Genomic DNA, 24805 nt, shown 5'->3' with positions numbered 1-24805 from the left:
CCCCATGCCTATTCCTAATTTCTATTTCTATTTCTCCTATTCCTAATCCTGTTTCTAATTTATATTTCTATTCTTCCTATTCCAATTCCATTATTTCTATTTCCATTCTATTCGCGTTTTTGATGATTTTTTCCCACTTCGCGCCCCGGCGGTGGCGGCAGGGCCGGGACTCGAACCCGCGGTCCGGCGATTGGCGCAGGTCCCCGCTGCGGCCGTCAGGTGGCGCCATTGCACCGCGCTGCGCCGCTGGCAGGGCGGGGGGTCGGGGGGGGCAACCCCGGGGGGGGACCCACGGGGGGGGGCAGGAGGGGAAAAGCCCCGGCCAGGCTTAAGGATCCGCCCCCCCGCAGCCCCCCCAGGGGTAAGGACCTGCCAGCAGGGGCAGAGACACCCCCTCCCAAAATAAAAGTCCCCCCTCCCAAAGGGCCCCCCCTCCCCAGGTGCGGGATGGAGGGGGTGGCTGGGCACAACCCTGCGAGTGTCCGGGGGTGGCAGGGGGTGGCCTGGGGCCCCGGGTGGGGTGACGCTGCTGGGGGGGTCTTAGGGCAGCAGGGGGGGATGTCAGGACTAGGGGTGGGAGAGGGGCACAGAACTCGGGGGGGGGTGTGTGTGTGTGTGTCCCCAGAACCCCACGAGGCAGGTGGAGGATGGCAAGTTTTGGGCTGCGTGAGGGTCTCCTGCTCCGTGAGGCTGGGGGGGCTCTGCCTTGGGGACGGTGTTGAACTGGGAGACGCTGGCGACTGTTGAGAGAAAATGGGGGGGCAGAGCAGGGGGGTCTAAAACATACCCCCGCAGCCCCAAGCCCGGATCCATCCTACTCCCTAACCCCAACCCTTCCTCTCCCCCACCCCCCAGCAAACACCCCCCCACTCTGCTCCCCCTCCAAATCCCCCCGCAGCACCAAGAGTCCCGAGGGGGAGGGGGGGGGCACCAATCCCCTTGCGAAAAATCCGTCCGTCCCCCCCCCCCAGGTAGCACGGTGTCCCCAGAAGCCCTTCCAGCCGCTCCCCCCCACTGCTCCTGCACCCAGGAGCCTGCGATCTTTATTTATTCCTTCTCCCTCCTTCACCCACTCTTTGTTGTTTCTTGAGAGAGGGAAAGAAGGGGGGGGGGGGAAAGAAAGAGTAAAAAAAACACAGAGAGAGAGAGAGAGAGAGAGAGAGAGGAGGCAGGAGCCTGTTTTGCCTCCCAGGCAATATTTCTGGAGCCAATCGGAATGCGCACCCACCCTGCCCTGCTCCCTAATTAAAGGCTTTAAGCAGGCGGCCGGGGCTGGAGGTTTGGGCACAGTCTCTTGGTTGCTCCTCGCAAGAGCCGCTGCGGAGAAGCCGGCTCTGGGCACGCCAGGCCTGACGCCGGGTAGCCGGAGCCGCCAGGTTGGGGGGTCCCCAGCCAGGCGGGCAGGTCCCCCCACCCCACCCACCCCGGTTCCAGCGATGAGCGGCTCTTTCGACAAGAAGCTCTCCAGCATCCTCACCGACCTCTCGGGCTCGCTCAGCTGCCATGCCGCCTCCAAGGACTCTCCCACCTTACCCGAGTCCTCCGTCACCGATCTGGGCTACTACACCGGCCAGCATGACTACTACTCGGGCCAGTCCTACAGCCAGCCCGTGAGCCACTACCCTTACCACCAGTTCAACCTCAATGGCATCGGCGCCGCCGGCACCTACTCGCCCAAATCCGACTATTCCTACAGCCCTTCCTACCGGCAGTACAGCCACTTCAGGGACCAGCAGCTCCCAGCCCAAGAAGCAGGTAGGACGCTGGGGAGAGAGGGGCTGTATCCATCCCGCTCATCCCTTGGGATTGCGGCAGGACCTTCACCAAGTTGCCCCCCTCTAAGTGTCCCCCAAGTTGGGGACGGGGTGGCCAAGGGGGTGTTGTCCCCGCTGAAGGATGGGGGGGCTGTTGGGACGGGGCTGAGTCCCCTCCAGCATCCCCGGTGCTGCTGGGGGGGATGCAGCGGGATGGAGCTGCGCTGGATGTGGCCGTCCCGGGGAAAGTCCCAGGGGACGGGGCAGTGCCACCACGCCACGCGGGATGACCCTGAGCTGGAGGGGAAGGGGGTGTCGGCACCGGGGTCCCTTCACCATCACTGGCCTCACACCTCCGCTCTCTGCCCAGTGTCGGTGAAGGAGGAGCCGGAGCCGGAGGTGCGGATGGTCAACGGGAAACCCAAGAAGATCCGCAAGCCCCGCACCATCTACTCCAGTTACCAGCTGGCGGCTCTGCAGCGCCGCTTCCAGAAAGCCCAGTACCTGGCGCTGCCCGAACGGGCCGAACTGGCCGCCCAGCTGGGGCTCACCCAGACCCAGGTAAGGGCTGAGCCCCCCGACACCTCCCACCACCCCAGTTCCCAGCTACGGGCGGCAGGGATCGGCGAGAGGGGGAGCCAGAGCTGCCCCCCGCCATTGCAAAACCCCAATCGGTGGGGATTTGGGAGGGGGCTCCGTTTGCAGCTGGATGGTGAGAGGTGGGGGGGCCTGGGGGTCCCCGGGGATGCTTGGTCCCTGCTGCTCGCGGGTGCAGGGGTCCCTGCTGCTGGATTTCCCTGCGCGGAGCAGATCCGGGCTGCCAGGGAGAAGGCGGAGGGGAGGGAAGGAGCAGAGAGAGGGGACAGACCCCAGCCATGCCCCGCTCCCGGGTTTCGGGGTGTATCCCGCCCCCTCCGGAGCCAGCCACGTCCCAGACCGTGCTCTGCCCCGCTGCCCGGGAAGCTGAATCCTGCCCCGGCGCATGGCAGCGTCCTGGGTCAGCAACGCACCCGGCCTCCTGGGAACATGGGACACTAAATTCCAGCTGGGACGGGACACACGGGACGGGACACAAGGGACAGGGTGCTTGGGACGGGGTGCTCGGGACACCCCATCCCAGCAGCAGGTCCTGGCCCCGAGTCCAGCCGGAGCGCGGGGACCTGGGGGACGGAACCTGGGGCTCCCCTTGGGTCCGTCCCCCCGGCACTGCGTCTCCCCCATCCCGCTTGGTCCAGGCAGGGAGAAGGGAATCTGGGACAGGAGCCACATCCCGCCCCAGGACCCTGAGCTGGGGGTGACGCTTTAGCCCGGACTGGAAGAACCGGGATGGGCGCCTTGGGCTTCTCCTCCCCACGAGCCACCCAGATTTGGGGCTAAACCCTGGCTTTTGGGTTGTTCCTGGCATGGGGACAAATCGTCCCCCGCCGACCTGTTGGTGTGAGGGCGAGCAGGTTGTCACCGCTGTCACCGCAGCGCGTGACTCCCCCGCACCCCGTCCCGTCCCCGGCGCCCTCCCTGCCTGCGGGCCGGCGCCGGCGCCCTTGTGCCGCCCTTGGTGCGGCGCTCCCCGGCACCCGGCCTTCCTCCTCCTCCCTTGGGCGATGAAGCAATCGGGGACAACTCGGCAAAGGGCTGACGGAGCGCGTCACCCGCTCCCAGAGGGACATCCTGTTTGGGTGACAACCACCGCCCCCCCTCCACCCCTTCCCCGGGGGCCAAGGGCGTCCAGCGCCGCCGCCTCACCCAGCACCGGGGACGCTCCCGACGCCCGGCGTGCCGTGATGCATGGCGTGACGGGCTGCCCACGACACCCATGTCCCGGGGGGGGCTGCCCGCGATGGACCGCGTCCCCGGGGCCCCCATGACACCCGTATCACGGGTGCCTTCCCACGGTGCGTGGTGTGTCCCGGTTCCCCATGACACCCTCATCCCGGGTGCCTTCCCGCGATGCGCCCTGTGGCTGGGGTCCCCATGACACCCATGTCCTGGGGGGCTTCCCGCGATACACCGTGTGGGGGGGTCCCCATGGTGCTCATATCCTGGGCGCTTTCCCGCGGTGCACGGTGTGTCCAGGCTCTCCGTGACAGCCATGTCCCTTGTGTCCCTTCCCACCTTGCATCGTATTTCTGGGGTCTCCGTGACACCCACGTCCCTTGTCCCTTCCCGCGTGCCTGGCGTTCCCGCGTCACCCCCATCCCGCCTCCCCTTCCTGCGACCCCCGTGCGCCCCGTTCAAACCCGAGCATCCCCTTTTGGTGGCGGGGCGCTGACCCCCCCCTCTCCCTCCCTTTCCAGGTGAAGATCTGGTTCCAGAACCGCCGCTCCAAGTTCAAGAAGCTCTACAAGAACGGCGAGGTGCCGCTGGAGCACAGCCCCAACAACAGCGACTCCATGGCCTGCAACTCCCCCCCCTCCCCGGCCGTCTGGGACAGTAACTCGCACGGCAGCGCGACGGGCCGGACCCCGCTCCCGCAGCCGCTCCCCTACAGCTCTTCCCCCGGCTTTTTGGAGGAGCACAACCCCTGGTATCACCCCCAGACCCTCAGCGGACCCCACGGACCCCACCAGCCGCCGCCGGCCACCACGATGCATCACACCTCCCCGGGGCCACCCCCCAACACCGGCGCCGTCTATTAACAGCAAGAGACAGGAACGAGAGACAGTGGCAGAACTCCTTTGCCTCCTTTTTTTTCCCCCCTACTTTTTGGTTTTTCTTCTTTTTTTTTTTTTTAAAAAAAAAAGGACACCCATGTACACGCACCCCTAGATATACGCTTACATATCCTCTCCTCTCCGGGCTCATCTCAGGAACAAGAGGACTGCAAAGGTTAAATTCAGAATCTCCCGGCCCAGGGCAGGCGAGGAAAAAGGTGGAGAATTCTTCTTATTGCATTTTGTTTTTCTTTTTTCCATCACCCCCTAATAAAAACGGCCCCCAAGGAGCCACGTCCCGCCGGGGGGTCCCTCACCGGAGCTTTGCTTCTTGGGGCCACCCCAATGAGCTGCTTTGGGGGCGGCCGTGACACCCCCCCCCGAGTGCGGGTGGGCACCCAGGAAGGGTGCGAGGGGCACCCGCGTCCCGGTCGGGATGGAGCCCGTGGGGACGAGGACAGACAGTGGGTGTCCATTGCCGATGCCGGAGGAGCGGGATGTGCGTCGCGCTGGCGGCACCCGAAATCCGGGGACTGGGAGCAGTTTGGGGGCCCACAGACACCCCACGGGAACAAACCGGGACCCCCCCAGCGCGGCCGCTTCTGTGGCAGCTTCGCAGGAATCGCCCGGGACGATGCTCGCACAATAAGGTGGTTATTTAAAAATAAAAAATAAAAAGTTGGGGGGGGAGCGGGGAGAGAAAATATTTTAATATTTAAACAGTTTGGGAATGGCTTAAGTTATTTTTTAAAGAGAAAAATTGTGCTAATGTCCGTTTTCTAACAGTGCCTCCATCTGCGTCATTTAAGCTAACGGCAAAGCAAAATGCCTATTTTTTAAATAAATCGACAACACATTTTAAAGAAAAAAAAAAAACCTCTTTACTATTTTTTAAGAGAGTGATGCTATTTTTTTAAAAGCAGAAAGTGCAGTTTTAAGAAGTGTTCATATGTGTTGTACAGTCCCGAGGATCTTATTTATGTTGCCTTATATAAATAGGGGTGTACGGGGGAAAAAAGAGAGTGTACATAAGGTTCATTTGTATAAAGTTGATCCAAACCAAACTGGTTTCGGTCTTGTTTTTTCTTTGCTTTTTTTTTTTTTAAGAAAAAAAGAAAGAAGCCCTGGTTGATGGGAGCCCCCGCTAAGGCCGGGGGCTGCCTCCGAGCGTCCTGTGCTGCTTTCCTGGTCTATAAATGTTAATAAAAGCACTTTGAATTTGAAGGCTCCAAACACCATTTTTTGGGAGGTTTTCAGTGGAGCTCGGGAGTTTTCTGCCTCGGGAAACGCGGAGTTAAACCCCTGCGTCCCCTGCACCCCATTTTTTGGGGTACAACTGGGGGGCGGTGGGGGACTGGGGCTGGCACCGGGCGATGGGCAGGGGCTCGCCCCGCGTCCCACTTTGCCCCGCTGAGAGGGAATTTGGGGAGGGACAACTTTATTCCTGGTTTGCCGAGTCTTCCCTGAACTCCCGCAGAGACCTGGCGCTTGCCTCCCACTCCTCTTGCTGGGAACCAGTCAGCTCCCGGCTGTGCAAACTGGGAGGGTGGCCGGGCTGTCCCGGTGTCCCCTTTGGGGACACACCATGAGTGACGGGACCCCCACCAAGGCACCGACCCTGCAGGACCGACACTCGCTGCCACTGCGGAGACGGTGGCTTTCCCATCGGTGTTACGGGGCTGGGAGGGCTCGAGTGACCCAAAGACACCCCCCCAGACGCAGGGGACGGTGACAGGGACTGGGGCTGAACCGTGCTGGTCCCCCTGCCCCACTGTCCCCACTGTCACCGGCATCGTCTCACAGGTGGGAGCGTGGCCAAGGGTCACCCATCCTGGTGCTGTCCCCACCGAGCCGTGCTGGGGACAGGGGACCTGCCCTGGTCCCCGGCATCAAGTCGCCGATGGCTGTGGGGGGTCCCCCAGCCCCCCGCGCTGCATCCAGCTCTCCGTGGGGTGGCCCCAGGGATGGTCCCTCTGCGCTGACCGGGGACACCCCCAGCACCGAGGGGTGCTGTCACAGCCAGGACACATCCCAGTGTCCCTATGTCCCCCCTTTCCATGGCCACGTCCACGTGAGGCCAACCCGGGGATTTTGGGTTTCCCCAAATCCCCCCATGGGCTGCACCCGCCAGCTCCCCATCCCCATCCCCGCTCCCCATCCCCATCCCCTGTGCCACCATCGGGACCCCGGGCATCCCCCTGTGGTACCTGCATGACCCGGCAGGTTGCAAAGAATTGAGGGGTGCTGCGAGCCCCCCCGTCCCCCAGGGCTCGGGGTTGGGGCTGGGGTCGGAGGGGGGGAGCAGCCGCCCCGGAGTGGGGCAGACGCGCTGGAGACGGGGGGTTGTTCCTGGGGGGAGGCTGCCAGCAAGAGCGAGGGGGAGGCGGGTTGGGAGAGGAGGAAACCGAGCGGCATTGCCTGGAGTGAGAAGCGTGGCATGAGCTGGTGAGGGGTTATTTTATTTATTTTTTAATTTTTTAACATTTTTTTTGGGGGGGGGAGGGAAAAAAAATAGAAAGACGGCAGATTACATACCCTTGGATTATATAAATGCTGGGTGCATCACTGCCTGCAGGCAGGCGCTAACCCTGCTCCCCTCCAGCAGCCCTGCCTGCAAGCCGGGCTGCCCCGGCAGCCTGTGCCACCAGCCCCGACGCTGCGGGGATGGGCACGGGGGAAGACACAGTGCACGTGTAGCCCCCCTGTCCCTCCTGTCCCACTCCTCTGTCCCCGCCACAGAGCACGTCCCGGAGCCCACGTGGGGCTGGGGGTTGCCAGGGGTCGCAGCACCCACAGCCCATGGGGTGGGTGCCAGGAGCCCCCTGCACCTGCCCGAGGAGCCGTGGCAGAGCCAGGCACAGCCCCTCTCGGCTGCCTTCCCCCTCCGCTTCCTCACTCAGATCCATCTCCAACAGCCCGGGGGGGGTCACCACCAGCATCACCTGCAGCTCTTCCAGCCCAGAGGTGGCCAAGACCCCCCAGGGCTCCCCAAAAGGGGCTGTGGGACCCCAACATCCCTCGCCAAGGCCACTCCGCCTGCCAGCGGCTGTGGCCCCGGCATGCTCCCGAAAGAGAATGGGGCATGAGAGCCAGAGGCAGGACCCCCCTGGGGTGGGGACATCACCCCATCACCCCATTCCTCCCAGCATCCCTCACCCAGCCCTGGCAGAGCAATAAAATCACCATCCTTCGTTATCCCTGTTATCCCAGTTACCCCTTGCCGGCACCGGGAATGGAAAGTGGCACCGGCCGGTACCGGTGGGGATGCTGGGGACACCCAGCCCCTCGGAGGGGATTTTGGCAGTGGCTACGGATAGGTGAGGGCTCAGATGTGGTTTCTACCCCCTTGTGGGTCCAAGCTGTGGGGCAGCAGTGCCCAGTGTCCTCCCCCGGCTCTGCCCCACACGCGCAAGCCCCGGCGCGCAGCCCCCCAGCGCGGCACACGTTTCCTGCCCCATTGCGACACGCCGCTTCCAGCCGCTTGCGTCACGCCGCTGCCAGCACAAAGCGCGGGGGCAGCTGCCCACCCACGGCCCGGCCCGGCATCCACCTTCGTCCCCTCCCCAGCTCTTGGCCAACCTGGCACGTGGCAGCAGGAGCCGAGGAGCGACGCTGGGCAGCCACGGCATCGCCGCCAGACAGGGTTCCATCACCGTTGTCAGTGCTGGAAAATAGGATGGTGGCCTCGGGGACCTCTCTGCTCCCTGTCGGGGTCTGTGTCCCATCACCCTGCCCGGGCTGGGGATGGGAAGGGGACAACAAGTCCCCCCCGCCGCTGCCCAAACCCGCCCTGGCAATTTGAGGGGGGCCGGCTGGGTTTCCAGCTGAACTGGTGGAGGGAAGAGGGACCCGAACAAGCCCGGGGACATCCCCGTCCCCCAGTGGGATTTCTCCCATCCAGGGGGTTGAACTCCACCAGAACGGGGTGTCTGGGGGCTCTTGGCCTTTTCTGAGTGTCCTCAACCAGGCGGGGAAGAGCCAAGAGCGGGTTCGGCGATGCCGTGCTGGCAATGCCACCCCTCTCCCGGGGTGCAGAGGAAAGCGGGATCACCGCCCGGTTTGGCTGCAGAGAAAGGGGCAAAGAAGCCCCCAGACCCTCTCCTCAGGGCACAGGACCCCCTCCCTGTTCCCATCCCCATCCCAGAGGAGCATCCCGAGCAGGACCCGAGCACAGGTGTGTGGCAGCGGGGACGGGGCTCCCCTGAGATGGGCTGGAGCGGGAATTTCCCTGCGCCCAAGGGTGCCCGAACTGGGATCTGATCCCACGCGTCAGGGCAGGAGGGGTCAGCGGCGGCTCTCCCGTGTATGTGGTGGGGGGAGCCCCGGGCAAAGGCGTCCGCGTCCCCCCCCCCCGGTGAGGTCGGGGCGCCAGCCGCCGTCCCGGTGGCACTGCCAGCGCCGGGCGGGCTGGATCGTGGCCCCGGGAGCCGAGGGCTGCTGCCTCCCTCCCGCTGCAAGACGGGACCTGCGAGCGGCTCTGGCTGCAGGTCCTTGGCAGCACATCCATCGGGAAAGCCGAGCGGGCGCCGCAGCCTCTGCCTCCTGCTTCCCCCATCACGCCAGAGCCTGTGCCCCCCCAGCACGCCATGCCACCGAGCCCCCTCCAACCCCACTGCCAGCTCTGCTGGGGTCACCCCAAACGCACAGGACCAGGATGGCACCCAGCAACCAGCTCCTCCACGGCAGCACCCCGAGTCATCCAAGAGCCCTTCGCAGCTGGGACCACACCAGGTTTCAGCCCCTTTCCACAGCTGGGGGGTAATTCCTGCAGAAGAGTCACACTTTCCAGCCCAGTGCCCCTGCCCAGAGTAAATCCCACCCGTGAGGAGCTGTTTTTTCCCCAGTCTCTGGATGAGAAATTCTCCTTTCCTCCAACGTCGTGCAAAGTAAATCCATCCACCTCCCTAAAGCCTTGGGCTCCATCGCTCAGGGAAAATAAAGCCAGCCTTGCCCTGCACAGACCCCTGCTTCTGCCAAACTCGTCCCCAGGTGTGGACACCATCCACCCATGCAGGGGACACCACGTCTTGGCCCCGGACTGCAATTTGTCCTGGCCACGGTGTCCCCCAGGGTGTCCCCAGCCCGTGGGCTCCACATCCTCCCCATGCCATCGCTGCAAGGTGCCCATGGCCGTCACAGGACACAGCGGGGGACAACCACCCCCACATCCTGGCAGGGTCACGGCCAGCACCCCAAACCTCTCGGCCGAGGGATCGGACCCTGGTGCACGCCATTCCCACGCTCGGCACCTGGTCTCCATCCCTGCCCATGTCTCCCGCTATCGATCAATTGCTCAAAAACCCGACTCCGCGGGTGGGAGCCAAGGTCTCGGAAAAACTCTGGCCCCGGGCGCTGCCGAAGGCGCAAAGCAAACAGAGCCGCGCGTGGCATCACGGCATCGCTCCCTCCCCGGTCCCGCCGGCTGGGGTGGGAAACAGGGTCCCCGGGGCAGGTGGTGACCCTCGGCGGGGGGGGAAATACAAGGTGGGAATATCCAGAGTGAGGAGCACGGCGTGTTCGTGCAGCAGAGCAAACCTCGGTACAAGCTCGCTGCGCCAGCAAATCTCTGCGGGGGAGAGCCCCAGCGCGGGTCTTGTCCCCCTGGTGGGTGACAAACACTGAGCAGGATTGGTAAAACCCAGAAATAAGGATAATGCATTTTCTAGCCAGGTTCTGGCCTCTGAAAAGCACAAAGGGAGCGTTTATTCTGCAGGTCAAAGCCGCAGCTGAAAAATAGCCCCCTTCTCCCAGAGCCCCCTGGCTCCTGGGGCCAGGGACTGACGGCGGCTGCTGGAGAGTGGGGCAGACACCCCCGGCTCGACCCCCCCCAGCCTGCCCCCCCCCCCTCCTGCCCCTATTAAGGGAGAGATCTTCAACAGCTCCAAATTGCCTGTAATTACCCCGAGGAGGCGGCGAGAAGCCCCTCACCCAGGGGCCTGGGCCGACAATTACTATAATTGTGCCTCCATTTCGGGGGAGCGATCGCATGGCTGGAAATAACGGCAGGTCCCGCACAGATGTTTGGGAGGGGACACAGCCCCATCCTCCCGTTCCAGTGCCCCCATCCCCATGGGGCTGTTTTCCCGGGAGATTTTGGAGACGGGAGCCTCCGAGGACCGGGACCGAAGCATCTCCCCCAAATCGGGGACAGAGCCCCCCCAAAGGAGAAGCAGTCATTACTTTACAAGTGTACAGCCTATTTATAAAGGGGGGGGGGAACACATACAATAACAGACCGTATTTATAAATAAAGCCAGGCCGGGAAGGTCCAGGGACCCCCAGCCCCGCTCGGGCCCCCCCCCTGCCCCATGTCCATGAACGGAGGGACCCGGGGCTGCAGCTGGAGGCCAAGTCCTGTCCCACCAGGACGTCGTGCCGGAGCTGTCTCACTTCAGGCCACGATGGAGCAGGCGATCCCCCGGTCCCTGCAGACCGCGGTCGCCTTCCTCCTCCTCCTCTTCCTCCATCTCCATTCGCTGGGGTCCCCCAGGGCTTCGCTGGGCTCCCCGGTCCCTTGGGGGGGCAGCAGCAGAGCATCCTCCCCCCCTCGCTGGCCCTCCCGGAGCCAGCGGGTGCTGGAGCCGTGGCAGCGTCACATCATGGGGGCCCGGGGGATGGCGTCCTGCGGGTGCGGCTGGTACCAGGCGCCGAAGCTGTTGATGTAGCTGCTGGGGGCCAGGGGGGGCCCTTTGCCCGGCATGGGGATGTCCCAGAGCGGGGGGACGTTGGGGGAGCAGGGGGAGAGGGAGGTGGCGGTGTGGAGGTGCTCCCCATCGGGCGCGCTGGAGCCCTGCTTCATGATCTTCTTGTACTTGGAGCGCTTGTTCTGGAACCAGATCTTCACCTGCGGGAGGGAGCGCGGGGTGAGTGCGGAGGATGGGGTCTGTGGCCAATGTTCTCCCTCCTAGACCCCCAGCATCAATAATTCCAGACCCCTCTGGCATCTCCCCATCTACGCCTGCCCTATTCTGGGGGCACAGCCGATTCTGTGGGGGTCTGTGAGATAAGCCGGGCTCTGAGCCCAACCCCTTACAAGCCACCAGAGACTCCACTAAAGGCAGCAGGAGGAGAATGTGGGAAGAGGCACAGGGAGCCCAGACAGACGGGGAGCGAGCCAGGAGCCCCCAACCGTGCACATCTCCATGTGTCCCCACGTTCTCCCCCCACTCCAGCTCGGGCTGTGCCCCCCCCAGCCCTGCTGGGTGCCGGGGCTGGGCCGGGGTGCGGCGCGGTGGGGCCCGCTGCGCTGGGGTGGTGGCCCCGCTCATTCCTCCCCACGGTCCCCCCCGCGCTGCCGGCAGGTTCCCACTTGCCTCCTCTTCCCCGGCTTTATGAGCTCGCTTCGCCCCCGGCTCCGGGCTGCACCGCTGCCGCCTGCCTGTCTCTCCCCATCGCCTTCAAAAACCCACTCGCCCCGTCCCGCGGCCCTGGGCCGCCCAACGCCGGGGCACGGCCGGGCCGGCAGCCAGGCTCCGGGGCTGGGAAAGTCCCGGTGCCGCTGGGAGGTGTGAGCCGGAGCGCCCCGAACCCGAGCCCCGGGGGCCCACCGGCGCCAGGCTCCCCAGCCGCGGCACGGCACGGCTCGGCACGCTTCCAGTTGCACCCCGGCGTCGTGACGCAGCCTGAAATCCAGAGTCGCTCCCGAGCAGGAGCCCCCCCTGCGATTGTCCCCTCTCGGGGGCCATACCTGGGTCTGGGTGAGCCCCAGCTGGGCCGCCAGCTCCGCACGCTCCGGCAGCGCCAGGTACTGGGTCTGCTGGAAGCGCTGGTTGAGGGCTTGCAGCTGCAGGCTGGAGTAGATGGTGCGGGGCTTGCGCAGCTTCTTCCCTTTGCCGTTGATGCGCAGCTCCCCATTGGCGACGGCCGGGGGCTTCTCATGCTCTGGGGGGCGGGAGAGCAGCAGGGAGTTGGTTAAACCAACGCGCTGGGAGGTTAAAAAAAACCCAAACCACCAACCCCCCCAAACCATCCCACCCCGGCCCTGGGGGCTGCAGTGGGTTTTGGTTTTTGGAGGTTAGTTTTGGAGGGGGGGAGAAATAAGTAGGGGGGGTGCTGCTTTTGCCAGGCTGGTTTGATTAAGTCCCAGGTAAAGCAAAGGGGAAACAGGAGGAGGAAGGGAGGGATGGGATTATTCATTCAATATCATTATACAAGCCCAAAAGCAGGCAGGCCACAGGCCCATCTGCTGTGCAACCATTGGGGGGGGCCAGGCAGGGCCCCACGGGGTGATGGAGGGGGTAGGAGGACAGACACCCCTGTCCCGGGGGCCCTTGCTATGGGCACACTGCTCTCCGGGGCTGCAGCGAGCCCCCCGGTAGCCCCTCGCTTGAGGTCCGTGCCCCCCTCCCCATCTCCTCCCTGCTCCGTCCCTTTGAGCATCCCTGGGTCCATCCTGGGCCACGTGGCTTGTGCGGGGCAGAAGCCCAGAGGGGACAAGGTGGTCCCCAGCTCAGCAGCACAAGGCTCACGGTGGCGAGTGTGTCTGCGCGCCCACGTACATCCCACACATAGTCTGCTCTGGCCACAGCCCCCCGGAGCTGGCGAGGGGCCGACAGGGCCTCAGCCGGGCTCAAGACCCCTCCTGGGGGCTGCTTCTCTCTGGGGGGGCTCAGCTTGCAGTTTCCTGCATCAGCTTTTGGGGAAAACAGTGGGGCGCAGGGATGCGATGGGGCAGGGAGCTGAGATCAGAGCATGGTGGCTGTGGGGCAGAGGGGAGAGTCCGTCCCACCCGGGCAGGCACAGGGCGCAGGGTACGGGCAGCTGCGGGTCTCAGGGTGCGGGATGCGGGCAGCCGGGGCTCTGATGCTCCCCATCCCCGAGGTTTCTTGCAACCACGCAGCCGCCCATCCGCACGGGGCTCCGGGCGCTCCGGGTGCGGGGGGACACCGCCCCCGGCCCCCGCGGGGCCCCTCGGGGACCTCCCCGCCGGGTCGAGCCCCGCGTCGCCGCTGCCCCGACGGGCCGGCGCTGCCCCCAACCCGCTTCCGACGGCTCCGTCCCGGCGCTTCCCGGTGGATCCCGGCCGCAGCCGGCCGGGAGGGTGCCCGGGGGCGGGCGTGCAGCGCCGAGCACCCCGCGCCCACCTTACCTGCGTCCTGCAGCCTGGAGCCGTGGGCCAGCCCGGCCGGGGGATGCTGGGCGCCGGGGGGCGGGTAGGGCAGGTAGGGACCCCCGTGGGGCGGCGGGGGGGCACCGCCGGTGTAGGGGTAGGGCCCGGGCCGGCCGTAGGAGGCGAAGGGCGGCGGGTCGTGCTGGGGGTGGCCGGCGGGGTGGAGGCCGTGCAGCGGGTAGTGCGGCGGCGAGGGGTGACCGAGCTCCAGGAAAGCGGCTTTGGAGGGATCGGGCCCCAGCAGGCTCTCGGCCACGGAGCTCATGGTCATGGTGGGCCGGGCCGGGCCGGGCCGGGGCGGGCAGCCCCCGGAGCCCGCAGTGCCGCGCCGAGCCCCCGCCGCCCCCCGACGGGCTCCGCGCTGCCGCACGGCGGCCCCGCGCCCGGGGGATCCCCTGCCCGCCCCGCCCCGCCCCGCCAGGCCACGCCCGCGATGACGTCACGCCCCCGGGGCACCCCCACCCCCCGGTTACCCCCCGCACCCCTCGGGGGCAGCCCCCTCTCTGTGTCCCCCCGCCCCGGGGTTCCCCCCCCCCGCCCCCGTCTGTGACCCGGCGCGGAGCAACGTGTCCCCTCCCCGGAGGCGACCCCCGGCGTGGGGACACCCCGACCCCCGGTGTGCTGGCTGAGCGTCCCGGGGGGGTCCTGACCCACGCGCTCCTGGCCGTGTGGGGTTGGAGGGGGGGCGATCCCTTCTCAGGGACCCCCCCTCCATCAGGGACACAGGGTGTGGACGGTGACTCCCTGCGCACATGGCCCTGGCAGGACACGTCCCCTTGAGGGGGGACATGGGGCAGCCCTGGGCCGCCCCCGAGGACAGACCCTGGGCAAGGAGGAGCTGAGGCCGTTCACATTCAGCTCACCAGTGCATGGACGGCGGGACACAGCAGGGATGGGAGAAGGATGGACACGGGAGGGACAGACACCAGACGGAGGGACACGGACGCGCAGGGCGTCGAGGCCCCGTGCATCCCGGGTCCCCGTGCTCATGGGTGCTGGGGGAGGACACCCAGGGTGCCGGGGTGGCGGGGGGGGAGCCCCGCAGCCGCCCCGTCGGCGCCCGCCCTGGCAGACAGGAGGCCCCTTCCCCTGGCGTCGGCAGCACCCCGTCCCCGCGGGGCCCCGATCCCGGCGGCAGGCGCCGACCTGCCCGGCTGCGCCCTCCCACTGCCCCAGGGAGCCCTGACCCCGCCGGGTGCGTGGGGCCCGCAGCCTCCACCCCGGTTTGACGGCCGGGGCAAACCGTGGGTAAAAAAACCCCGCCAGGGCCGGGGGATGCTGTCACCACCTTTGGGGACAGCCAGCCGGGGCCCCGGACGGTGCTGGCAGGGAGGATTTGCACCTCTTGCAATCCCAGGTCTCACACCAAGCCCTGGATGGGGTCCATGAGCCCTGGCTGCACCGCGGTGGTGGGTTTGGGGACACTGAGGTGACAGAGCAGGAAAGGCTGCCGGGTGGCCCGTGCTGAGCCAAGCACCGGCCACGAGGTCTCAGCTGCCACCCGGCACGGGGTTTGCCCGAGAGGAGCAGCCCCGAGGGAGCGAGGAGGTGACAGGCGGCCGGGGATGCTGGCAGGGAGGGTCCCCTGTCCCCGCCCTCCCATTAGACCATCTTCAAAACAAGTTTCCATCTGGCCATCGCGCTGGGTCTGAGTCACCGCGAGCTGGGGCCAGGAGCTCCCATATAAATAGCCGATCTCCTGGCTAACCCCGGGACACGCTGGGACCGTGTCCTGCCCCACTCCCAGTGCAACCACCCTTCCCCTGACCCACCTCCCACCCTCCGTGGCTGATGGCTTCTGCCCTCTCCCCATCCCGACCTCCCTAAACCTCCGCTCACGGCCCCATAAGGACCATTTCCACCCACAGACCGGCCCCTCCGTGCTGGGCACAGGCTCTGGGATCCCCGTGTCCCTCCATCCCAGCAGGGACTGTGCTCAGGGGTGACAAGGGCTCAAAATCCTACGAAAGCCCTAAATTTGGGCACGGGGAGAAGCTGTCCTGCCACCTCTGCCTGGGCCACCGAACTCCAGGGGCCAATGTGGAAAATCCCCCAACTCCACCCAGGCAAAAGCAGGGGCGAAGAGGCAAATAAAAAGAGGCCCAAGGAGAAATCCAGATGTTCTCCAGCCCTGCCCTGGGCTGGCCGGATCATCCGCAGGGAGCCCAGCTTGGCCAGCACCGCGGGCGAAGCGTGGCCACTGCGAGTGTCAGAGGAAACCTTTGCTGATCTGCTCTTACCCCGGCTCCGCACTTTCCCTGCCGGGGTGACTCAACCCTCACCGGCTCCGGGGACGGGTGCTGGCTTGCTGGGATGAGCTACCGGCGGCTCCGCTCCCTCCACGGCTCCGCGCCCCAGCGCTGAGGGTGGGAGGGAGATGCGGGGGCTGGGGGCTGCATCCCCCCCCCTGTCCCACTGAGGATGTCCGTGCTGGCAGGGAGGGCCCCAGGGATGGATCCCGGGGGGTTCAAATGCTCAGGGGACCAGGACCCTCTTCCCAGCCCCCTGTGCCCTCCCACCCCTCTTCTACATGGTGGACATGATAAATACCGATAATTAAATACAAATGTAAGTACCCCAAAATGTCTACCAGGTAGCAGAGGACCCAGGGTCCCTGTGCCAGGTGCTGGCAGAGCGATAGCGTCCCCATGGCTGTTTTGGGGCAATATTTGACTTCTGGCAGGAGGAGGAGGACCCTTGGGGTCGAATCCCCTCCTGGGCCGAGGCGTTGCGGCTCTGTTTCGCCCGTGATGCCAAGGAGGGATCCCACCCCGCCACGCCTGGGGGCTGGAGAGGGAGCGGATCCCCCCACTTGAGGATGTCCCTTGGCATGGGGCAGCCCAGGGCGAGCAACGAGGCAGGGGTGACATCAGAGGAGAGGCGCTGCATCTCCTCCTCCTCCTCCTCCTCCTCCTCCTTGTCCTCCCCGACTCCACACCGTCTCGCACAGGCAGAGTTTTGGGTCGGGGAGGGCTGCAGGTGTCGATCTCAGCATCCCCGACCCCCATCCTGTGCCAAGAGGACACCCCGTCTCCGAGCCCGGGGGGGACAGCGCTCCCTGCCCCGCGTTCCCTTGGGAGATGGGGTCAGAAACTGGCACCGAACCCTTCAGGCGCTAAAAAACTCCCTGCTCGCAGCCACGGCTCACCCGGGGCTGGCTCCCGGCGGCTTCGGCAGCTGGAGGGCAGGAGCTGGTGCCACCCAGGCACCTGCCCGGGGCCGAGCGCGGGGCGCGCGCCCGGGGGGACACGTCCCAGCCTCCTGTTTGTCTCGGCGCGGGCTGGCAGGGACGGAACACGCTGTTTGAGCAGGGTTTGGGGTTTGAGGGGGTAACCCGCTGCCAAAATAAATACATCAAGTCGACTCGCATTAAATTAAAAAAATAAATCAAGGGCCGCGCTGGGTGCCAATTCAAAGTCTCAGTCTCGGGGCTGGAAGGTGCTGACACACGCCGAGACCCACGGGGTGGCAGGGACCGCGCCGGGCGCTGCCAGCCAGGACACGCAGGAGCCGCTGCCGTTCACCGGCCCAGCGATGCTCCGGCCGCGGCGAGCACTCGGGATGCGGCTTCGCCGGTGCAAAGCCCAGGCGATGGAGGCTCCGGGTTTTTTTTACCTGCCGGCACCGAGGCTGATGAAAGCAGGAAGGATTAAAGGGGTGCAGGGAAGGGTGTGTTGGGGGGGGGGGGGAGCAGGAAAGCATGTGCCAGGTAACAAACCTACAAGATCCTCCGAGATAAAGGGAGATCCCAACAGCTGTAATTACGCGCTGGAGATAGAGCGGCGCGGGGAAAGCCTGAAGCCAAGTACAGGAATTCTGGGTTAATGGCAGCCCAAGGAGAAGTTAATAACAAGCCGAACAAAGTGGGAGCAGACAGCCTGGCGTCTGCCCTCCCACACGCCACCGCTGCCACGCTAACGAACAACCGCGCTATCTCCAGCCCCGTCAGTAATCCCGGGGGAGCGCGGGGAGACGGGGTGCCGGCGGGGGACGGGGTGCCTGGGGGGGACGGGCTCCTCTGCCCAGGGACCTGCGGCACTGGCTTCTCCCCTCGGCTTCTCCTCCGGCTTTTTCGACTTGTTGGCTGGAGCAAAAGCCATCCCCGGCGGGGGGGGACCAGGAGGATGAGGGGCCATTGGAGAGCGTAGAACCACAGAATAATTTGGGTTTAGAGGGAGCATCCCCCGGGAGGGGGCTGGAGCAGGGTAAGGGCTGTGCTCCACGACCGCTCCTTTCCCAGGGCCCAATCCTGCCCCCCAGGGGACCACCAACACCAGTGGGAGCGGGATTCGTCCCCCGGATGGTGTCAGACACCCCCGAAGCGCCCAGGACCTGTTCCCCGGCTCCGTGACTCACGGCGCGAGCCAGGCGAGACGGGAGCTGCTGGCGGGGAGGTGACCCGACGGCGCAGGGGTGGCCCAGGGGACACGCACCTGGGAGGTGACAGCGATGTGGCCGTCACAGGAGGGGCTGGGACCCGGCTTCAACAGGGGGAGAGAAAGTTCACATGAATATTCCCCCCCCGCCCCGCCTTTACCTTTGCAGAACTCCAGCGTCTCCAGGAGGGATTTTAAAGGGTTTTTCTGAAAAAAAGATGCTCAAAAATGGCTTGTCCCAAAGGCTGCCGCCTCAGCAGCCGGCCTGGCCAGGGCTGGGCTGGTTGAAGCCTGGGCTGGGGGGGTTCTTGCTTTCCAGCACCCACAGGCTGGGGGGGGTCAGCCTGGTGCCATCAAAGGCACCGTCCGGGGGGTGTAAATCAGCATTTCGCCAGCAGCGCGGCTGCGGTCAGAGCCACCACCTCGGCCAGGATTTGTGCCCTGCTTCGTCGCGGGTTTGAGCTGAGCTGAAATCATATAGATGTTGAAAATTCTTAAAATCACTCTCCCCACTCCCCCTCAATAAAGCAAATATTTTGTTTTAGAACTTAAAATGTTTTCCAGGACATAGATCTGGTCTGGGTTTGATTTTCCCAGGGACTGCCGGCTGGAAATCAAAGGAATAGAAGGACCCTGATGTAAATCAGCAGCGATCCACCGAGGGGCATGTATTCCCCCTGATTTACGCCGCTTCAGCCCTTGGCCCCCGCTGAGACAGGGGGATGCGGGAGCAGAGGGGAGGGGACAATTCCCCTTCGTGGCATCTTCTTCGGAGACAGAAAACCGGTGCTGGTTTTGCTACCCCATAAACGCAGAGGCTGAAAATTTACACCAGCGTCCCCAGCTCTTCCTGACCGGCACCGCTGAGGGCCAAACCCGAGAGGGTCTCTCCCCGGCCCTGCTGTTCTTTGGTGAGCTTATTAAGTGCCTGGGATTAATTGCGGGAGCAATTTTCTGCTGTCCAAATTCCCCATGTCACCGTTCCTCCCCCTGTGCCCTGGCGTGTGAAGCCAGTTTGGGGATAATTATGCCCCATCTGGAAACCTTTGGGGAAGGTGTGAACCTGCTAGGCAGAAATATGACATATTTAATCAATTATTCCATTCATTAGCCCCGGCCTCAGCGCCTTGCCCTGCTAATTTGACAAGAGAACCAGCTAAAGAGGCTTTTTAACCCCCATTCGCTCCCCACCACCCCTACCGCAGGGAGCCGGCGAGCACCGAAGCTGGACACGAGCTGAACCCCGTCCCGCTGGGGACGGTGACGTGGGACAAACCCTCCGCCTGCCCTTCGGTGGTCACTGGGAAAGCTCCGGCTCTGCGAAAGCACCTTGTCTGCTGATGCAAACACGGAAAATCCTTCAGGGTGCTCCAAAAACCAGTGTTAAAACCCCAGTTACGTTTCTTTTCTTTCCACTCATGAGAAACTCTGTCTCTTGGACTTCGGCTGTTGGTTGGCACCAGCCTGAAACCTCACTCGTCTCTTCTAACGTGATGCTCTTCCCCCCCCTGCCCCTTCCCTTTGCTGGAGCCGTGCAAAACTGACTGGTTCTGGGTGGAGCAGATAAAAAGGACAGGTTGAATTTATTGTGTTGTAAGTGGAGCAGTTAAATAATGGGAAATACTGGTCCAGATTATTATTTTTTTAGATATCTTGAATTTGTTGTGCATTTAAATAATGAACAATGCTGGTTTGGATTGTTGGCTGCTTTTTTTTTTTTTTAGATAACTGTTTGGAGGTTGATTTTCCCCAGAGGCTGAGCCTTCCAACAAGCCCAATTAAGATCTGGCCCAGGTTTTCTACACGATTTCCAGGGGACTCTTCCTCGCATAAATGGTCTTTTCCTTCCCTATCGCAGGCTCTTCATTTGAGAAGCCGTTCTTTTCCCTTTAGTGAGACCCATTAAGGGTTTGCAACTTTAACAACATAACCAGGCAGTCGGTAATGGCTACCTCCGCATTTAAACAAAGACTTCACGAAGCTCTGGCCTCTCAGCGGCGAATTTGATCCAATAAACCCGGATTGGTTTGTTTTAACACACTCTCTTGCAGGCACACGTCTCTAAAGGAGAAACTTTCTGAACTTTGGGATTAGGACTGCGACGGGCAGCACCTATTTTAACAGCTCTAATAGCTGCCAGGCTGGCAGAGCGGGACGGGGGGGTGACGCCGTGGTTTGAGGGGGGTGAGGTGCCCGGGGTGGTACCCGGCTGCCGGCGCAGCCGCCTCTTGCTCTGGGTGCCCAGGACGGTGCTTACTTCCCCTCATCCCCCTCCGTCCCAGGCGCTCGCAGAGCATCCACCCCTGGCACCCACCCAGCGCTCCCGGGGCGATGCTCCGCTCCCACCTCGCTGCCCATGGGGTGGGAGGAATGAAAAAACCCCATTTTCCCCCCCTGAGCATCCCATTCCAGCCCCGCTCCCACCTCGCTGCCCATGGGATGGGAGGAATTTAAACCCCCATTTGTCCCCCCGCCGCATCCCGCTCCATCCCGCTGGCTGCGGCACCTGCTGACATGTTTCTCTGCAAAGGGGCTTGGCCAAGGGTGGGATTTAAAACCCACAGATTTTCTTGTGGTTTTTTTGTGTTGTTGTTGTTGGTATTGGTTTTCTTTTTTAACGTCCCAGCTGGCGAGTTGAAAGCTGTGGCTGAGACCTCCTCTGGCAATGCCGGGCTCCATCCCTGCCATCGCTGGCTGCCCAGCGCCCCCAGCAAAACCCGCCTCCATCGCCCGCCGGGTCCAGATGCTGGGCTGGGGGGGACTGTTCTGCTGATGCTGGGACGCTTTGACGGCGAATGGGAGGCAAAACCCGAGAGCTGAACTGGTATGGATGGGTGGAAGAGCTGAGCTCCTGGGAAGAAGAGCCCCTTCTGTCACTTGTTGCAGTGAAAAGATTAATTTTTCACTTCAAAATCAAGCTAATCTTTTTTTTTTTTTTTTTTTTTAACTAGCAAACTCCTGTTTAAATGCCAGTAAGTGGGACAAAATCCTTCCACTTTCTCAAAGCAAAACATTTTGATGGGTCAGAAGGGTTGGGGGGGGGTGTCTCACCATCTGTGGGATGTTTTCATTCTGGTTTTGTAAAGGATCAGGAAAAAATAGCGGGGTTTCCTCTGAAATCTGAGCCCTGCCCAGGCCTCTCAGAATGGCTACAAAAACCTGGGGAAAGGCCAATGTCTGAGCTGAGGGTCGGGGGACGCCACTGACGGGACCGGTGGGAGGAAGACACAGCGGAATCTCTGTCCTTGGGTTTTGGTGCGGAGAAATGGCACGAAATGATCTGATCTCAAGTTGGGGCAAGTGGGGGGACCTGGGGGGGACCTTCGCCTTGGGGGATCTCCACTTTCAGGGCGCACATTGGGGATGCTCCAGCTGTGGGAGGGGACGCCGGCCGGGCAGCCTTTCCACAGCCCGATGCCACAGGGCAACACCGGCACCCCCCGTTTAGGAGCACCGGGGACCCCCCCAGCCTCTCCCAAGCCCTGGAAGCTGCATTTGCAGGCGGACTCGAGCCGGGGAAGGGGAGAGCGTGGACGACCCCATGCCCACCCCCGTGCCGTGGGACGTGCGGGAGCTTGCAGGTCAGGGGGGAAGAATTTGCCCAGCGTTTAAAGAGCCGACAGGAAGGGCTCGAGCTTGCAGCCGACGGCACGTTCAGTCCTCGTTGGTGAGCACTTCGCATCGGTGATGACAGAAAATTGCTCTGTTGCCCAGGCGGTGGGGATTGAGTGATGGGAAATCTGCGGCGCTTGCTGAATTGGCACAGAGGGCTCCTCGACGGCGGGGGGAGCCCAGCCCTCCCCTGCACCTACTCCCTCTGCCGAAAACGATGAGCGATTTAACCATCCCCACCTCCCTGGATTTATAGTCATCAGAAGGTGCTTTCAGCGAAGCCCCGTGCCAGACCGAGCTCGAGATGCAGCTTGTGGCTCTGGGGGATGCTCCTGGGTCAGCCAAGTGTGGCTCACAAGGAACCGCATTGGAGTCCCGTGGCAAAAGTCCACGAGCAGGTGAATGAAGAAGGGGGAGAATCACTGTGACATTTTACTGGTGGAACAGAAAGTTTTCAATGAATTCTTGGAGAGAAAAATATATATTCTGATGATGTTTCCCAAGCCTTCCACCAAAACCCCAAATGCACGCACCAAGTCCCTCACTACTTTAATGAAGAGCAGCGTCCCAAATGTCCTTTTCTTTTTGGTGGTTGACTCTGAAAACAAAAATATTTCATGAATTTTTAAGAGGGCAAGGAGCAATAAATCAGAAAAGCTTCAACATCTCTGGAGAAATGGATGTTTTCCGACCCATCCCAGTGACTCGCTCCTGTGGGTTTGCTGCTGGAAGGTGCCAAGGACGATGGCTGTGCGTGTCCCAGGGGGAATGAAGATGCCGAGCTTGTCTCTTGGTCCGGGCACAGTGTTAGGGAAGGGGGGAGAAGCTCCCTGGGTTGGACCTGCCACGTTCTCTGTATTCCGGCTCTATATTTTAGCCCCGATGAAAGCTGCCGTGTTAGCAGCCCCAGGCCTGGCTCCTTTCCCCTCCTTCGCAGCCAACGACGAGTTTCAGAGGGAACAGACTCAGGTCAAGCCTCGGAAAAAATTGTCGTCTCAGAGTCCTCGATTTACCCACAGAAGAGGTGACAGCAGGGCAGAGCCTGGCCCTGGGTCCTCCTGCCCCCCGCGATGCCGGGGGACCCGGGGATGCTCAGCGCTTGCGTGGTCACTCGCTGTCCCCAGCCGGGACACGTGGGTTTGGAGAGACATTAAGAGCATCATAATCAGCGACCCCGCATTCTTGCTAATTAACAGAGAGAAAGTTAGTGGTAAAGGAAATTGTTCCTCTTATATTGCTGTTTTCTGGTTTGCTTGGTTTTTTGGCTTGGGTTTTTTTTGTTCTCTGCATGTACCATGTAGAAAGAATTATTGAAGCCTCTGGGGCCAAATTCCCAGACTCAACTTAAGCGGAATTCTCAGTGTGAGGTTTTTTCCCCTGAATAAAGGAGTCTGGGTCTTGCCCAGAGGCAGCAAAGGGCAGAAGCCGACCCTCCGCTCGGCTTTAAAGCAGGCTGAGCCCGCGGTGCTCCCTGACGGCGCGGTGCCAGGCGGTGCCCGACCCAGCCCGGACCCTCCCCTCTGCAAAGGAGGGCTCCGTCCCTGCCAAATCGCACCCGTCACTGCAGAGGGCTCGGAGGGAAAGGCAGGCGGCTTCGAAAAGCAACCTGCCAGCGCCGTGGGCACCAGACACCGCCTGAGGCAGGCGGGACGGCTCCGGCAGGGATGCCAGGAGGGCGGACACTGGCAGAGCTGGCGGTGTGACATTTGGAGCCGGGATTCCCCCCTAGGGCAGAGGTGTCTGGTGGCCACCAATGGCTGGCTAGTGCCTAGGGCTAACAGCCACCTGGTAGCATCGTCCCGCTGCACAGAGCGAGCGCAGGGACAGCCCTGCATCCTGGTCCCCTTGCAGGACCTGAGCCCTCCTCTGCTGGCCAGTGACAGCCATCTGCCCGACTCCCAGAGCCACCGTCCTTTGCTGCAGAGCTGGAGGCAGAGCCACCGCCCTGGGGGCCCGGGGACACCCCGGCCGAGCCGGGGAGCCACTGCCAAGCCAGTCGGGGCAGTGTCACCTAGCATGTCCCCACGCCACCGTCCTCTCTCCCCCAGCGCGCTCGCAGGTGGTCATTAGCAGAGCTGACAGTCCCCGCAGCACGCGCCGGGTATTTACATCTCTGGGGAAGCTGAACTCAAGAGGGAGAGAGAGAGGCAGGAAAAAAATGGTGACGGTAAATGTATAATTAAAGTCCTATTAAGAGGCGCCTCGGAGTCTCCTGGGGAGCAGGGTGTACCAGATTGCTGCCTCCCCGACGGCTCTCGGGTGCAGAAGTTTCCCCAGGCATGGCCAGGAGGGCCCAGGGGACCTGCCCCAGGGGACGTGGCATCGCCGGGGTCTCTGCGGCGCCGGGCATCCCTCCCAAGGCCAGGCTGCGGTGTGGAAGGACCGTCCTGTCCCATCCCCTGCAGCCTTGTTCCGACTCCAGAGATGCTGGGAGCCGGCGTCCGTCCCATTGCCGTCCCCAGACAGCTCAGACTGGCGGGCTGGGTGCCCAGCTCTGGTGCAGGGGGCTCCCTGAGTCCAAACCCTCACGGACTGGGCTGGACAAGTGGCCACCAACCTCGGACAAGCAGAGAGTCCGGCCTGTGTCCTGGGCTTGGAGGGGTGATGCCCAGCTGGAGCCACGCGGCTCGGCAGAGCTGTTGGAGGAGACAGGCATTTTAATCGGCAAAAAGAGGGAGCTGCTATCGCCTGATCTACGTTAGCACTGCCACGGAGTTGGGGTTTGACCATCTCCTACACCCCGGCTACTCCCTCTCCAGCACTCAGCCCTTTCGGTGTGTCAGGTCCTCACCCTCACTGGGAGATCCGCGGCATCCTCAGAGACCTGCCCACATCCCACCACGCTCCCCGGCACCGTGCTCTTCAGGCGGCCTTCGCTCAGCCCCTCGCCGGCTCTGTGCCCACCTCCGGCCATGCCCGGTTCGTAGCCCGGCTCTCGCCCAGCTCAGCAGTCCACCTGTGCGCTGTGACTATTTTTCCACTCTCTGGAAGCATCCCCATTACGGAGGTGACACATGAACCCTCCCCGCCGCCTTCACCCAGGGCTCTCCCTGGCTGCCCCTATTCAAGGGTGGAAAAAAAAGCAGGTTGTGGCCGGCTTTGACGGTAAATCACACCATTTCCTCACCGCCCGCCGGATTCCAGCAGCCCGGCTCCCTTGCAGGTGGCTTTCCCATTCAACACCTCCCATCTCGCCTGCCCCTGCTCTTTACAGCTCCCGTATTAGTTGTGGTTCACTGGGCACTGAATGGGGACTGGAATTCCTTAATCCACCTGTGACCTGCGGAGGAGCTTTCCCAGCCC

At 63.2% G+C, this 24805-nt stretch overlaps 2 protein-coding genes across 2 annotated transcripts; one reads left to right on the top strand and one right to left on the bottom strand.

Annotated features, from left to right (window-relative positions):
- Nucleotides 1–1436: 1436 nt before the first annotated feature.
- On the top strand, nt 1437–4390 carry DLX3 (distal-less homeobox 3). Its single transcript, XM_054224600.1, has 3 exons — nt 1437–1755; nt 2125–2315; nt 4049–4390. Exons 1-3 carry the CDS (start codon nt 1437–1439, stop codon nt 4388–4390), a joined length of 852 nt encoding a protein of 283 aa, XP_054080575.1.
- A 6607-nt stretch (nt 4391–10997) lies between these two features.
- DLX4 (distal-less homeobox 4) lies at nt 10998–13785 on the bottom strand. Its single transcript, XM_054224618.1, has 3 exons — nt 13494–13785; nt 12093–12286; nt 10998–11249 (listed from the first exon to the last, which is right to left on the bottom strand). The coding sequence occupies exons 1-3, from the start codon at nt 13783–13785 to the stop codon at nt 10998–11000; spliced, it is 738 nt and encodes a 245-aa protein (XP_054080593.1).
- Nucleotides 13786–24805: the final 11020 nt, after the last annotated feature.

The sequence above is a fragment of the Rissa tridactyla genome, chromosome 19 (assembly GCF_028500815.1).
Source record: "Rissa tridactyla isolate bRisTri1 chromosome 19, bRisTri1.patW.cur.20221130, whole genome shotgun sequence".
Taxonomy (NCBI): domain Eukaryota; kingdom Metazoa; phylum Chordata; class Aves; order Charadriiformes; family Laridae; genus Rissa; species Rissa tridactyla.
Note: the sequence above shows the minus strand (reverse complement) of the source record. Positions and strands in the feature narration are given on the sequence as shown.

Bases quoted from the DNA above. Each gene is read 5' to 3' on its own strand.
- DLX4 (XM_054224618.1), bottom strand. From the start codon at position 13,785: ATGACCATGAGCTCCGTGGCCGAGAGCCTGCTGGGGCCCGATCCCTCC. The intron at 12,287-13,493 runs GTAAGGTGGGCG...CCCGCCCCCCAG, and splicing joins CTCCAGGCTGCAGGACGCAG to AGCATGAGAAGCCCCCGGCC. The intron at 11,250-12,092 runs GTATGGCCCCCG...TCCCTCCCGCAG, and splicing joins TGGGGCTCACCCAGACCCAG to GTGAAGATCTGGTTCCAGAA.
- DLX3 (XM_054224600.1), top strand. From the start codon at position 1,437: ATGAGCGGCTCTTTCGACAAGAAGCTCTCCAGCATCCTCACCGACCTC. The intron at 1,756-2,124 runs GTAGGACGCTGG...CTCTCTGCCCAG, and splicing joins GCTCCCAGCCCAAGAAGCAG to TGTCGGTGAAGGAGGAGCCG. The intron at 2,316-4,048 runs GTAAGGGCTGAG...CTCCCTTTCCAG, and splicing joins TGGGGCTCACCCAGACCCAG to GTGAAGATCTGGTTCCAGAA.